This window comes from Vipera ursinii (assembly GCF_947247035.1).
Source record: "Vipera ursinii genome assembly, chromosome: 4".
NCBI lineage: Eukaryota > Metazoa > Chordata > Lepidosauria > Squamata > Viperidae > Vipera > Vipera ursinii.
Window position 1 is genome coordinate 51390003 of NC_139514.1, and position 16558 is coordinate 51406560.

The 16558-nt window shown below is 38.7% G+C and overlaps 2 protein-coding genes across 9 annotated transcripts in view; one reads left to right on the forward strand and one right to left on the reverse strand.

The window, feature by feature from the left end:
• The window catches only part of CRYZL1 (crystallin zeta like 1), a 32961-nt gene extending 19270 nt beyond the window's left edge, over window positions 1–13691 (reverse strand). The window contains exons 1-5 of one of the 7 annotated variants that reach the window (XM_083362633.1): window positions 13624–13691; window positions 12153–12221; window positions 4296–4373; window positions 2526–2598; window positions 1175–1219 (exon numbers count right to left, since the gene is read on the reverse strand). In XM_083362633.1, coding sequence (XP_083218759.1) covers window positions 1175–1219; window positions 2526–2598; window positions 4296–4373; window positions 12153–12215 — 259 coding nt within the window. In that variant the 5' untranslated portion in view covers window positions 12216–12221; window positions 13624–13691. Of the gene's footprint in view, window positions 1–1174; window positions 1220–2525; window positions 2599–4295; window positions 4374–12152; window positions 12222–12396; window positions 12490–13371 lie in introns of those variants that run through there. The other 6 variants (XM_083362636.1, XM_083362634.1, XM_083362638.1 and 3 more) reach the window with 6 other exon arrangements.
• Window positions 13692–14294: 603 nt separating this feature from the next.
• ITSN1 (intersectin 1) overlaps window positions 14295–16558 on the forward strand; it is a 105337-nt gene continuing 103073 nt past the window's right edge. For both annotated transcript variants that reach the window (XM_083361427.1, XM_083361426.1), the window contains exon 1: window positions 14295–14619. The gene's annotated coding sequence lies outside the window, so the exon portion shown is untranslated. The remainder of the gene's footprint in view (window positions 14620–16558) is intronic.

Sequence of the window (16558 nt, forward strand, 5' to 3'; positions counted from 1 at the left end):
CAAAATGTAAATACTGATCTGTGTGGCTTTTCTGTATACTTCAACACTGAGGCTTCTCTCTTCCTTGATGTGTACTGAACAGTCCAAGAAGGCGAGACTATTTTCATTAGCATCTTTGCACATGAACTTAATGCTGCTGTCCACGGTATTGAGGGGTTTGGTGAAGGCTTCCACTTCCTGTCTTTTAATTTTGAGCCATTTGGGGATTCTCACCACCCACTGGAGCAGAAACTGGGAGTAATTATAACCCTACACCCGGGCTGAAGATTTGCCTACCAAAGAACAAAAACACATCACGGAAGCCCTCAGAACTTGTGGCTATCCTATCCTAACTTGTGGCCTTCATCAAATCCATAAAAAGATCTAGCAGGAGATCCTTTATAACGGAAGAAGTAGAGAACAAACAGAGCAACATCGTCATTCTATATGTTGCAGGAATATTGGAAAAACTCAGGAGGATTCTCAACCAACGCAACATTTTGGAAAAAGCACCTTTGAGGTGGCCAATAAGTGTTTTCTGTGCATAGCCACATATGATTAAATTTTATTCAACGGTGCTCAAAGTGACCATGCCAAACATTTGAACTAATGTAAGAACTTGATGCCAGAAGTAGCACGTTCAGAAGAATATCTTACAAAGTCTGCCTCCGAATGGTTTGCACATCTCTGCTAGCTATAATTTTAGCGTCTAACCCAGTTCCCATACTGAAAATAAAAACATTGTAAGAGCAGCCAATATATGTCTGAGAGACGTGACCTCTGAATTCTAAATTAAATCTTCATAACAATTAAGGGAGTGAAAAGCTCTTTGGTCTATGATATATCAAACAGCATTTCTGGATCTGGCTTTCAGTGGGGAAAATGGGAGTTTAACCTGGTTTAAAATGCAGAAAAAGGTTAAACATTTGAGGATTTACCTTGACTAATATGAATTGCACGCTGATTCAAAATAATTATGTCATGGTATGGAATGAATTTAAACAGACATATTCAGATGGGAAAAATTGTAATTGCCATTGCTGAGAAAAATTTCTGGGATCAAGATGAATGTTTCATCTACAATGTTGTATCTATTTTAGACAAATACTCATTCTGAATGTCAAAATAACATTTTTTTTAAAAAAATGGTAAATTTTTACAATTTAAACATTTTAGTTAATTAGATAAAACTTACCTACTACCTCATCTTGAAGCTTAAAGGAAGACACTTTATTTCCAACTGGAAGAAAGTGGAAAAAAAGGAATAGATAAAGGAACTATGGCATTTAAAACAATGTTACTGTTAATAATAATTTATTATAAAGTTTTCTAATACATTATGCGATCCACAATGTGATAACTATAGGCAGTTTTAAAAATTACTGAGAAGGGCAAGAAAAAAAAACTTTCTCTGAAATAGAATTTAATCGAAGACTAAAAAGGGAAGCAAGTCTGGACATTACATTCCCAAAAATAAAAACAGGAAAAAAGACTATTAAATTTACATACCCATTTCATCTATAGCTTCAAAACAATCAGATCCACAGATCAATCAACAATGTGCAAGCAATAAACAAAATAAATTCAGTTAATTAAGATAATGTGTTGTAATTCAAGTGGGATGTTTCTGCATCCAACTTCATTTTCTAGCTGCATATGTGAACTAAGACAATGTACTATATGAGCAGCAATTGACTGCAGATTTGTGTTATTTGTCTGGGACTACCTGAATACAGGTCTATAAATCTCCAGACATCTCCCAAAATACAGTTCATAACTACTGATTTGCTAGTCAAAAGTCTGGCAGTCCTGTCCTAAGGAATTAAGGAAAAGAAATAAGTCAAATTAAAAAAAAATGTCTTTTGAATCTCCACTATTTTCAAACATTTCAATGTACGCGTTTATATAGGCAAACTAGTTTGTAAATATAAAAAGAATTGGATGTTTGAGAGTGAATTTGATAAAAAAAATCCTAGAAATTATTGGCTTATACATTAAATAACAATTGGCACATGTTTTAAATTAAATTTCCAATCAAAATCCCTTACTCAATCTCATTAGGTAAACCTGTCACATGGCTTCTTTAAATTTCGGCCTAATATGTTGTGGAAACATCTGTCATTTATATAATATGGTTTATCTTTGCATGATTGTGGCAACTACTGTCTCCACTGCAGCATTAATGCAAACTTTTATACAGGACAAATAAAAAATGAATTTTAAGCGGCTCTCAAATAAAATGATCCTGCACTTTAATCCCGATAAGCCTTTAACATTCACGTCTGCGAAAAGTAAAATACCTCTCAGTTGGCATACATTTTTTTATTATATTAGAGCTGTGGTGGGGAATCTGTGGTCCTTTAAATATTGCAGAATTACAACTTCTAGTAGCCTAGGAGTTGTAATTCAGTTGTGATTCTGGAGTGTTGTAGGTTCTGAGAGTGTAAGAGGATCTGTAAGAGGATCACTGAACATAGGGATTGGTAATTTTAATATATGAATACTTCAATATTTTATAGAAATATTACGCAAATTAGTATACTTACTTTCCAACACAACACCAGCAATTTCCCTTCCAACAGGTAGAACTTTCTTCTCTTTTTTTATTTCTGATAAAAACTTATGACAATAACAGAAGGTCAATTGTCAAGATTATACATCGGCATAGGGAGCAGTAAAATGCTAATATGGATTCCTGCTACTAACAAAAATGAGACCCTGATTATTTGGAAAAAAGAATAATGGGGTCTAAGGCTGCAATAAAATGCATTTTTTTCCATAAAACAAATGTTGAACATAAAGAAATTCTTCTAAGTTATGCACTAAACTGTAAGTCTAAAGTTCTTGAAACTATAAACTTGGTGTGAGTTTAATTTTCATAATAATTACATTGCAAAAACAATTTAATTTTATTAATTGTAAACACTTGAAAGTTTGACTAAAATATATATTGCTTCACAGTGCTTTATAGCCCTCTCTAAGCGATTTCCAGAGTCAACATATTACCCCCAACAATCTGGGTCCTCATTTTACCAATCTCAGAAGGGTGGAAGTCAACCCTGAGCCGGTCAGAATTGAACTGCCAGCAGCCGGCAGTCAGCAGAATTAATCTGTAAAACTGCATTCTAACCACTGCGCCACCATAAAAGTATGTAATACATATATATTTTCAATTTATTGTGTTTAAAAGGAAGCTATGTAAGCTTAGAAGCAAGTATTTATCTGTAATTATCTATTCTATATGTTAATTATTAAAATCAATATCAAAACATAAAATATATGGCTTTTTATGCTGAACATATACTTTTGAATGCATAATCTTTTAAGTTGTAGCTCTACTTCTATGTACACACTGGCAATCGAACTAACGGGACAAGATAATGCACCCAAAAGAGTGCTTAATTTTAGTAGTTAGGCAGCACTCACATAAACTTGTGTTAGTATCAATGTATGTGTAATGGTAATCATGTAAAAGTCTGAAGTAACATATATGTAGTAAGTGAATCAATTATCATGTGTACAATAGACCATTGGCAAAGTTCTTACCTATTCACTATTATGACATAGAAGCTAATATTTGAGCCTTAGGATACAGTATTATTTTTCTTCCTCGATGTAACATTTTATATATTTGACAAAGTAAAAGGTTGCCTGAAGGATCATTTTGTCTCAGTTATATCAACCCATCTCATCCAGTCAGGCAGTAAGAACATATTACGGACTCTGTCAGTTAAGGAATTCTGACTAGAGGGGTCTACATAAATCTTCTTTGCTGTCACCCTTACTTTATGGAACATTTTGCCCCCTGAGGTGAGGTTAACCCCCACTCCCATCGTCTTTTGGAAGAGCGTTAAGACCTAGCTCTCTCAAGTGGCAGAGGAATCCAAGAACAATATACAACCCTCGGGATGGTTAGTGGCTTGAAGGCACTATCTTCAACTTTTGTTGCTTTTTAATATTTTTTTATTTGTAAATCACTGAGTCACTTAGTAAGATGGATAGTGTAAAAATTTATCAAGTAAATTTAAAAACTCAGACCAATTTATCTAGTAGGAAAAAGGCGAAGGATTAAAGTTAAGCACATATCTACCTACAAGTTTCAAGCTCTGTAGCAAGCTCACCAAACAAAGAAAAAAACGTCCTACGTCTAGAACTGTGCTATGATTCATATATGAGTTTATATGATAGATAAGATGGTCAAGATATTAATCTTGTTTGCATGAACTTGCATGAGAGTTTATTCACAGAATAAATTTATAACCATTTGACAACTTTATGAATATATATAAATAAATATATATACATATATCAAATACCTTTTTATCAATCCAGCTAAGAGCACAGGCTTTAACTTGCACCTTCACATAGTGGTCGCTCACAATAGGAAGGCCGTCCTAAGGTAAATCGAAAGTATAGGTACAATTTCCAATATATTTTTCGAAAGCAAATCCTAACAGTTTGACTACAATTGAACAACAGTCGAGAACATATTTCAAACTAATAGCATTGGCACATTAGGACAATCCAGGTTAACCTTGAAACTTTCTCTGAAATGTTGATCCTATACAACTGAAAGCTTATACAGGTAGTCCTCAACTTACGACTGGTCATTTAATGACTGTTTGAAGTTATGATAACCTCAGAAAGAATGGCCTGGAAAACACTTTAAAATGGCCCCCTCCGCTGATCAAGTGATTGCAATCTGGGTGCTTGGCAACCTGTTCGCACATACAACCTATTGTCAAGTACCCTATGATCGATCACATTGTCACCGTTTCAAAAGTCTTCTGACAGTTTCCCCAGAAAGTCAATGGGAAGTCAGCAGGGAAGATTGCAAGGTGCTGCTGTGGAGCTGAGATTTCCTCCCAAACAGTCAGCTTCTTTGAGGGGGATATCCTCAACGGACTGCAGAAACGGAACTCAATTCCCAAAGATCTGAGCTCCGTTTCTGCAGCCCTTCGAACAGGTTTCCTTCCACGTACGCAAGGGAGGGAAACTCTCTGAAGGGCTGCAGAAACAGAGGTCAGATCCTGAAGATCAAAGCTCCACCACTGCAGCCCTTTGAAGGAGTTCTCCTCCATGCATGGAGGGAAGATCCAGTGGGCTGCAGGAACAAACCTGGGATCTTCAGGATCCGTGCTCCTTTTCTGCATCTCACTGGAGCTTGTCTGCTTTCCGTGTGTGGAAGGGAACTGCTCCAGTCAGGAAAGAGCTCTGTTCTTGCAGCCCATTGAAGCAGTTCTCGTCCACAGGCAGGCAAGAGGAAATCGTCTGGCCAGGTGGAGAAACAGAGTTCGGATCGCAAAGATCCCAGCTGTCTTTCTGCAGTCCTCCGGAGCAGTTCCCTTCTACGCACAGAGAGAAGCTGAACACAGCAGGCAGCTCTTTTTTTTTAATTGAAAAGTATTACAGTACATTTTATTTATTTATTTAATTGATTCATTTTATATACCGCCCTATTCCCGAAGGACTCAGGGCGGTTCACAGGGCGAATTAAAACAATACAAAATAAAGAAAGCTAAAATAGAATTAAATTAATACTAGCCCACAATTAAAACAAAAATTTAAATTTAAATTAATTTTAAGCATATACTCCCCTCCCCCTCCCCCCCACATCCCCTCCCTCCCCCCCTCGACTTCCCAGAGCTGAATACAGGGTATTGCCTCTAACAAACTTAAGCTAAAATATGCTAACCAACTATAAATACACTTTAAATCCTATTGCACTTTAACTCCCCTTAAACATAAGTAAATAATAATACATCTTATAATTCTAATATTAATTCATATGCTAGATGAATTTTTTTAGTTCCATATTTATTTTGAATATAATCAATCCATCTTCTCCATTCTGAGATATATCTCTGTTGCAATTGTTCTTTCAAATATGCCGAAATTTTTGCCATTTCTGCCAAGTTTGAAACTTTTAGAGTCTACTCTTCTATAGTAGGCAGTTCCTCCTTTTTCCAATATTGCGAAACCAAAAGTCTTGCTGCCGTTATTAAATTCCACATCAATTTAGTTTCTGTAACAATACAATCAGTAATAATACCCTGTAGAAATAACTGTGGAGTAAACCTTATCTTTTTCTTAAATATCTTCTGCATATTCCACCAAATTTTAATCCAGAAAGCTTTAACTTTTTTACAAGTCCACCACATATGGTAATATGTTGCGTCCTCACAACCACACCTCCAGCATTTAGGCTGACAATTTGGATAAATACATGCTAATTTTTTAGGATCTAAGTGCCATCTATAAAACATTTCATAAAAATTCTCTTAAATTTTGTGCCTGAGTAAATTTTACGTTTCTGACCCAATTTTTCCCCCAAACATCCATCGTTATTGGCTCTTGAATATTCTGGGCCCATTTTATCATACAATCTTTAACAAGTTCCGTTTCTGAATCTATTTCTATCAATGCATTATATATCCTTCTTATAGGTGCTTGACTTTGATCTCTAATTTGTTTTACCAAATTTTCATCTGTTGTCGAAATGCCAATTTTCTGATCTTCTTTCCATCTACCTTGTATCTGGCCATACTGAAACCAAGTTTGTACTATTTTCCCTTCTTTTAAAATGTTAAGTGGCTTTAATTGCCATACATTCCTTTCCAGACTGAGAATATCTTTATATGTAGTCACATCATGTTTAAATCCCAGACTTATATTTTCTATCGCATGCTTAGGTATTGCCCAAATTGGTATTTTATAATTTAACTTGTATCGGTATTTTTTCCAAACTCGCAACAGGGCATACCTTAATATATGTGTCTTAAAGATGTTATCCACCATTTTATCATACAATATTAGGTTAAACCAGAGTTAAAGATCATATACTTGCTGTTTCAATATTCTCCTGCTCAGCTCTGCCTGCGTCCAAGTATGCAGTACAATATTGGGAGCAGGGATGGTTGCAGCGTCCTGTTTCAAAGCCTTGAAACAGAGGAGTCCCCGAGTCTGGAGTTAATTCAGGCTCCGAGGGAGCTCTCACCCTTCAACCCCCAGAATGATAATTCTAGGGGAGCTCTACCTCTACCTGAATGCTCACCCCCCCTCTTCTCCCGAGGGGGGGATTCCCAAACCGCAAAACAGCTGATTGTCACTGTTTTCGCGATTTAAACAGAGCAATAGGGCTGACGGTCAAAAATGACCTCCATCGACGGAGCCTTGCCACCCGGAAGTCAGCAGGCAGCTCTTTTGTCTGCCTGCTTAACAACCTGGCAGATCGCTTAATGACTGCAACAGCGAGCGCCAAAACTGTAGTTCTGTGGGTGTCTTGCTTAGCAACCATTTCACTCAATGACCAAGATTCCAGTCCCAGCTGTAGCTGTAAGTCGAAAACTACCTGTAACTGCTGAAGAAATATATTTAAAACAGAGCATGTATTCCAAGCAGTATTAGGAAGAGCAGTGAAAACAGAAATGCAGAATTACATTACAAGCAAATATTTGTAAGAAATTCGAGCAGAATATTGTGTCTGAAAAGGCAATGGGGCCTAGGAATATTAAGTGGAGCAGAGAGGCAGTGGCAAGCTGGGATGCTTAATCTATTCCAATCTACCACTTTATTTTATTCTATAATCTGTATTAATAAGCGCTTTACTCCATGTGGAGAAAATACAATAGCAAAAGTAATTATAATTTTGGATCAATGAAATAGAGAATTGAATGACAGTAATGGTATAAAAACAAAGTGAAATAGAAAAATGAAACATTTCTCACTTTCATCTGCTTTCCCACAAATGGTCAAATGTGGCACATATTTCCCAGAAACATTTAGTCCTGCCCTAAAAAAAGATGGCAATCTTACTATAAAACGTTATAGGCAAAGTAATTCTAAAATAAATATGTACAGTAAAATCATTTTCATATAATTATTTGCCAACAATGCTTTCCACAACTGTCTTAGGACACCATTTATAAAGTTGGTATTTTAATAAAGCTGGCTGAAATACAGTAGATTCAGCATGGTAACACATCGTTTATATCTAATATATTTATATCTAGTATGAAGAGCGGTTAGATTAGTTTATGTCGAAATGGTTTATTTAATGAGTTTTGGAAATCACTTCACTCCTTTCTTTTATAGTACTAATTTTATGTGTTCAGCAAAGAAAATTATGCTAAAGATAATGGATTGTGACTTTAATATTACTAAGCAATTCCTGCTAAAATGCAATGCTGACTTCCTTAAATTCATGTGATTACATCGTTTCCTCACTATTTCAGATCATTTCTTTAAAATGGAAAGTGACAAATTCTGCTAACAGATGCACTTCTTTTGCTGTGCTGTGAAGAAAATAACTGCTGGACTTAGAGGTTTCTACTTTAAAAATATAAATTATTACATAACTTTAAGTGCAGTAAGTCTAGGCTTGATTCTTAATGCATGGTTACATCATGGTTGGGCTGCTCAGATTTTGCTATATGTTTTCATGTTTCTTCCTATCATAATATAGTTCTATTCCCTCTTCTGAGTTCAAACAATCCAATATGCTATTATATCTGTATTAACTATAGTTTAAACCAGGGGTTCCCAATCTTGCAACTTTAAGACAGGTGGACCAACTCCCAAAATTCCCCAACCCCAGCATGGCTGGCTGGGAAATATTGGGAGTTGAAGCCCGCGTGTCTTAAAAGTTGCCAGGATTGGGAACCCATGGTTTACACAATTATACTCCACCAGAATATTTGGAAATTTGTTCCAAATTAATTTTGATTTCGTTTGCCGGCTTTCTTTCAGAAAATAAGGGCCTTTTGACTGGAAATATGTTTCTTAAAATAAATGGTACTTAAATACATACAGATCACAAAATCAGTTAACAATAACATGAAATAATACACATAATAAAAAGGCCTGTGATCATGCTTAATCTATTTTGCTATTAAGAAAGCAAAATTCTACATTCTACAATTAAACATTTAGCTATTGCAGGAGTTATTCTAGGATCCTTATCCACCAAAAATACAGTATATATATCTCCCCAAATAAACAATTTTGTCCAAACAGCCTAAAAAGAGGTATTAGCAGCCAATTTCTAATAAACAAAATTACAATAAAGTAAAATATGAGTCTGTGGTTTGATAGTTTCATCTTTTTAAGGGAAAACATTTCTGCATAGAGTTTTTGAAATTTAGAAAATAAATTAGAAAACACAGCTGGTGACAAGATATTGATCTTCAATAGTATAAAAACCCTATTATTTGTAGGTTGGTCAAAGTATGTTGAAACGTAAACATTTTATTCTAACCTAGTTGCATTGTTTGTGAGAGCCTTCTGTATTCAGTTTATAATCAAGTTCCCATCATCCTGTGCGCTCTCACAGGGAGGGCCTTCTCAGGGTGCCGCCGGCAAAGGATTGCCGGCGGGCAACGCCCAGGGGGAGGGCCTTCTCTGTGGGCGCGCCTGCCCTCTGGAACCAGTTACCCGTAGAGCTTAGGACTGCCCCTGATTTTCGTTCGTTCCGCCAGGACCTGAAGACCTGGCTCTTTGAGCTTTCTGGCCAGGACTGAGGATTTTTTAATTTTTTAACTTATTGTAATTGGGTTTTTAATTAGAGTTATAGGGGTTTTAGATTTTAATTAAGGATAATTTAATCTATTTTAATTGTTATTAATTTTTGTATTGTGATGCTGTTTTAATTGCCTTGTGAACCGCCCTGGGTCCTGCGGGAGAAGGGCGGTATATAAGTTTAATAAATAAATAAATAAATAAATAAATAAATAAATAAATGAATGAATGAATAAATAAATAAATAAATAATTCTGCACTGGGAATTTGTTACCTGAGAAAAATGTAATCTTTTCTTGTCCCAAGCTCATCAGCAGCTCAGGTAAAAATCCCATTTTCTGCAATTTGTCATTTATTTGCTGTGTCCATGAAGAAAAATTGTCAGGATAAGATGCATCAGAGCTTAAAAAATTAACATTTGTTTGATATTAAAGCATAGTTAGGCACCATTGTTTCAATTTTAGGAACTCTACCTCTAGACATAGGACAATACTGTTTCATTTATCTTAGAAAGTTGGTTTGTAGTCTCTCCCTGGCTTGTAATAGTTGATGCCTGGGTTTAGTTGGGCTTTGTCTAGGACTTGTGCCAATGTCTTGGTTTCAGAGAGTTTCACTGCAGCTGGTACTCTTGCTACTGAAGTCTTCTAAGCATCCAAAGCAACCTAGGCAGTGTAAGTATGTCCCTTCTCCAAATATTGCAGTGCAAACCCGATACTTAACAAATGGAACATGCTGCATTTTATGCTCCTCAGCACTCAAAGTCCATTTTTAACACAAATGCATGGCTTTTATTTTCTTATAGTTAATCTGGAATCAGTGTTCCTTATAGCAGGGCTTTTCAACCTGTGGTACGGGTACCACCTGTGGTACATTGGCACCTGGCAGGTGGTACGCAACCATCCTAGAGAAGTGGTAGCAGGGGAGGGGAATGAGCTGAACTGGTGGCAGCACCCTACAAGCCTGAGCAAGAGATGGCTGGAGCTGCAGGGCTATCAGGGTTCAGTGGAAGAGCCAGGATCAGCACCAGGCTCTTGTGATTTACATTCAGATGCTTGGCAACTGATTCATATTTATGACGGTCACAGTGTCCCAGGATCATGTGAAGTGACCAAAACTTGCTGCAACCATCCAGATGGGGGGGGGGAATAAAAACCAAACACCACCCCACCCCCGCTGCCAATCCTCAACAGAAATGCTCACAGAAATGAAAACCTCGGACAGGAGGAAGAGCACCGCTGGGCAGGCGGGTATCTTGCTCGGCTGTGGTTTGGGGAGGGCACTTTTTTCAGTGCCATTGTAACTTCGAATAGTCACTAAGCAAACTGTTGTAAGTCGAGGACTACCTGTACTTCATCACTTTTTTCCCTTTTTTTTGGTCATCAAGTTTTTGACACCTTGCTAGGTGACTGGTGGTACTCAGATGTTGCCATATCCTAAAAGTGGTACAATAGGTGAAAAGGTTGAAAAGCCCTGCCTTATAGAAATAGGTGTGTCCCTGTATGGCCAACTGGTGTCTTGATATGGCTGTATCCTTTGAGGAAATAAACTACTAATGAATTGCTGTAAACCTGAATAATAATAATAGTCCAAAACACACTCTTATTTATCCTATTACTGGTTGATGCTGAATTGGAAAGATGACTGTTATGTATAACTCCCTCTCAGGCTAGTGTTCTTGTGAAGTGCATATAGTTGGGTATCTCTCTATTGATTGGAGATGGCTTAAGCTTGTGACCTAGAGATACTGTAGGAAGTCAGCCCCCGCCCCCAAGAGAATGAAATATTTTTGGGAATATTAAAGAAGGCAGAATATTATATTTCCCCAAAGGAGAAATGGAGAAAAATCTTAAAGGCAGAAAGCAGCCCCTGTCTTTCTTAATAGCCTCAAGCAGAAGCCTCAAGTCTTTAGAGATGAATATTTTGTACCTATTAAGAAAGACTGGGTCAATCTATTCATAAACACAATGCCTTCAACCCCCACAGCTGATGGAATTAAGAATTTACATTCCCCCACCTAAATTTTAAGGACAGGACATGACCTTTAAGACATAATAGGATTAACCCACCATCATTAAACCAGAAAAAGACACAAAAGCCCACCTCATTGCACAACCCAGAAACATTTGCACTTCAAAGTCTCAGGGCCCCATAAAGATCCATCCACTCTTAAGTGGTCATTTGGTCAGCTATCCCCGAATTGCACGCTGTTGTTGGTTCTGCTCATCATTCTTTCCAAACAGCACCCCCTCCATTTTATTTCCAGTGTCTTAGCTTCCATTTTATTTACTCCTGGCTTGGAACTGGACATAATGATTTTTCTTTCAACAATACAATCAAAGGTCTGCTTAAGATCAAACAGGGCAAAAAGACCTGATTTAAGCCAGTGGCCTCCAATGTTTTGAGCACCAGGGATTGGTTCCAAGGAGAGACATTTTTCTGCAGACCGGAGGGGGGCGTGCTTTCACGTGCTGCCTGCATCCCATGGATGGAGCTTTGCTTGTTTGCATGGTCCACTTTCTGATATGCCGGTGCAAGTGCCAGTCCACGGACCCAATTTAGGTGGCTAGATATACTGTTCAATTTAACACTGGGAAAGTATCAGTCCCTGATCAAATATGCAACTCTGAATGGATGTGTAAGATAGCAGTGTAACTCACCTTTTCCAGGAAGATGAACTCTCCTTCTTTTTCAGAATTCTGCTGCCAATATAAGCCTTTCATAGTGATCTTTAAAATTCAGAGAAGAAAATAAAATCCCTCTTGCTATAAAACTCATGATATTAGAAAATTTTCAGGTCAGATATAGTAAGACCCTAAAGAGATTTCTATCTAAGAATTTGGTAAGTTTTGGTAAACTTCTTAAGTTTTACAAAAAAAAAAAGGATTGTGGATGTTAACCTACTATTAGATATGAAGGTAAGAGATGGTATTTCTGTATTACTTCCCATTCAAAAATGAATGCCAAATTGTTGTGTGACATTGGTGAGGTTGAATAACATGCTAACAAAAATTATGATACCTCCTTATTGAATTATAGTTTGTGATGCTGTTTATCAACTTTGTATAGCTGTCCCTCTCTCAAAAAGCAACTGTTATAAAAATGCAGCTGTGATTAGTTTATGATTCAATGTGTTGCACAATACGTCCAGCATTTTAAATTTATGGTTGTCTGTTGTGCAAATCCAGTTTGATTTATTCAGAAAACTATTGATCAATTAACTATGTGTATGTATTATTCCTTTCAAAATGGCAATAGTAAGCAACATAGCAATAGATCCAAAGTGCATTTTCTTCACAATGAGAAAAAAAATTACTAGTATTTTTTTTTAAAATCCCATTTATATCCCGCCCTTCTCAGAAGACTCAGGGCGGCTTACAATCTAAAGCACAAATCAATGTGCTTTAGCAATTTAGCAAAATTTTCCCCCTTAGTTAATAGTATTTTGCTTTAGAAATCTGTAAAATCTGCTCAGCACTATAAAAACAGGCATTAGGATATCCCATAACTCAAAAATAGGTTTGAATAAATCAGCTACTTTATTCACAGATTAATTAATCCATTGTCCAGGTGCAGCCTTTGTTTACTTCATTAGGGCCAATGTTTATATTTGGGTTACTACACAAAACCATTCAGCATCTGAATTTATACATCACTCTGTGCTTTAGATCCTGAATTAAATAGTTAACACTCAACCAGGGTTTACAAGCCATAAAACCTGAATTCACACAATATGCTATATACACCAAACCAGTCATGCCATATTGTGAGCTAAGGGCAAACCGTTTACGTTCCAGCTTAGGGGTAGGATGTGAATCCTTTTTAGCTAAAACAATGTTGTTTTTTCGCCCAATTTTTCAGATGGAACCAACACGTAACAGATTTGGCATATGATCGGTTATTACGAGACGGTTACGGGTTCAGTTTCAAGAGTCTTGAAACTCTTTAAAGGCGCAGCTGAAACGAAGCGTGTAGAGCTCCTGCAGAGCTACCGGACAATCAAGGAGAGACAACGGACGACACGATTACTGTACAGCTGCACCGCGACACGCACTCCCTGCCGTTCACACGTCTAGCACCCCTGACCCGGGCGAGAAAAAGAGTCCGCGACTATCTCGCCAAGCCCATTACCTCTTCGAGGCCCCTCTTGTAGTCTCGCGGGAGCGGAAACGTCGATTCCCAAATCCTACAAATAAGGGTTCCCTGAAAAGGCCACTGTTAATTGGTCGACCCGGCCGTCACTCGACGTAAAGGCGGGACCATACGGCAAGAATCTTCCATTCAGACTTCCCTCGAGCGTTTCACGGCTCTCTCTCTCTCTCTCTCTCTCTCTCTCTTTTTTTTTCTGGAGTTTCTGAATTAAAAGGACTACATTTCCCGGTACTCTGCGCAACGCGAGTCATCTGGTTTCAGTACGGAGCGCCTCTCCAATTGCTGAAGGGTGGACAAGTCAGGGTGGACACGTGAAAAGCCGAGTGCTTTGGTTTGAATAGTATTCCAGGTTATGCGTACTTTTCCTGGATAGAAGAATCAAGAAGTTTTTAATGACCTTCCTGGGGCTGGAAACCTCAGCCCTTCCACCTTTTCCTTCTATCGTTTTCCCACATTCACTACTGCTGATTTTTCGTCCGTTTGGGAACCGTAAGAATACGGTCAAAAAAAAAAACAACTCCCTCAGGCATCGTTAGAAACCAGCGCTTTACAGCGCTCCATTGAGCGGCATTTCCGCCTTCCCGACTGGTGAAAGGGGGTGTCCGTCATTTAGAAAAGGGGCGGGATCGCTGGCCGAACGAAAAGGCGGTTGGCTGCCCGGGGATTGGTCTCTCTCCGCGTTGCGCAGTAATATAGCGGGTGTGTGTGTGAGTGAGAGAGAGAGAGAGAGAGAGAGAGAGAGAGAGAGAGAGAAGAAGAAGCCGGGAAGGCAGGTCTCTTTCCCCTCCCCCTCCTTTCTCTCCGAGACGGCGGTGACTCCAAAGAGGCGGCGGCGGTTAAAGCAGCAGCGGCAGCAGCAGCGGGCGCGGGAGGGGATGGTGCTTTTCGCTGAGGCGATGGCCTTTGCTGCTCGGCCGTCTGCCCTCCGTCCTGGCCGAGGTTGCGAGGAGGACACCGGAGACCGATAGATGTGAGGTAACGGCAAGGGAGCGGAGGGGAGTCGGGCTGTGGGAAAAGAGGGCTGAATTGGCGGCGAGAGCGCTGGGGGGGTCAGTCGGGGGAGGTGAGCGCAGGCGCTTTGAGGAGGACGCCCCGACCCCTTCCCCAAAGTGTTTTTTTTTTCCTCTTTCCCGCTGCTCTTTCCCACGGCTGCGAGGTTGGGGCCGCGGGAGGTTTCCCCTTCTGCCTCCAGAGACCACCCCCCCCCCTCACTCCGCCGCCGCCGCCGCCTTTTCCATTTCTCCGAGGCTGCTCCTGCCTGGCTGGATGGTTTCCCCTCTGATTGTTTCCAGACTCGCCTTCTGTCTTGTCCTCCTCTTTCCTCTTCGCCTGGCTCTTCACATCGCAGCAGCCGCCTCTTGGCTGGCGTGATCCTGATCGGTGTGGACGAGTGACCCCTATCGCGCGTGGGGGAGTTCTTTGCTGGGGGCCGTGATTGACATACATACATACATACATACATACATACATACATACACATATACATACATACACACACATACACATACACACACACACACACACACACACACACACACACACACACACACACACACATATATATATATATATATATATATATATATATATATATATATATATATATATATATATTATTTTAATTCCATTTATATCCCGCCCTTCTCCGAAGACTCAGGGCGGCTTACAAGCTTACAAGATATATATATATATATATATATATATATATATATATATATATATATATATATATATATATATATATATATATATATATATATATCATATCATATATATATCATATGTCTCGCTAGGGACGATGCGGGTGCGGGTCTCGTTTGAATCCTTTTGGCTCCTTAGCTTGGAAGGGGCGGAATAGATGGAAGGAGCGGAGCCCAGAAGGGTGTGCTGGGAAGACGGGGCCCTGTTCTCTGTGCATGATGGCTTGTGGCCAGTTCGGACCAGCGAGTGCCCTGCCTTGTCTGCGAAAGGGTGTCAACGCCTCCTGTTCCGTGGCTTTATGAATCAGCTTGTTTGCTGCACTGTTATCCGTTTTGGGATCGACTCCCCGGAAGATGAGATAGATATATATATAGTAAGGCAGACCAATAAGTGGAGAAGCCTCCACCACTACAATGCTGGGTAAATCCGTGCAATGTTGGTCCCTGGCAGCCATGGCTCATTGAGAGGAATTCTCATTTACATATTAGGCTCTTGACATTTTTTTCTGGCAAAACAAATACTAGTAAAAAGTCTTTGCATCTGCCCGGCCTTGCGCTTGTCTGCTGCTATCTCTTTGCCCCCAGCCTGTGTTCAAGAAAGTTTATCTTTTTTTCTTTTTCTTCTCTACTCTAGTGAAAATGCTTCAGTGCATTTTGTGGCCAGATTTGATTTAGAATCTGTGTGTTAAAAATGGGAAATCCCAGATAGCTAGTTGAATGGTGATCTCTGATGAATGAAAGGCACTGCAGTGTATCTTGTGCTGAATGTAGTTCAGTAATTAGAAGAGGAAATGTCAGAACTTATGACATTAAATAACCATGGTATGATTTGGCATAGGGATGCAGAACATCTTGTTGCCTCTAGTTTAAGAATTTTCTGTTTCTTCAGGAATCTAACTTTCCTGTTGCCATATTTTCAGACAGAAAATATGGCATCAGCTGCATTAGAAATTAAGTCAGTTTCCTTCATGTGTTAAGTTATTGTTTCTCATTTTTTTCAAGATGGTCCTCTGGGGAAGTTATCTTTTATAAAAAATCTTATTTCTTGTGCTGTTAAATTGAGTGGAAACTAGGTAGTGTAGCATACAGAAATTAGATTGTAATGATAAAGCAAGCAAGAAGGCCTGGTTTTGCTTCAAAAATGAAGCTTGAGAGGCAGAATTTGAGAACTTTCAAAAGTACAAAAAGTTAAACACGCAATATTAAAAAATCCA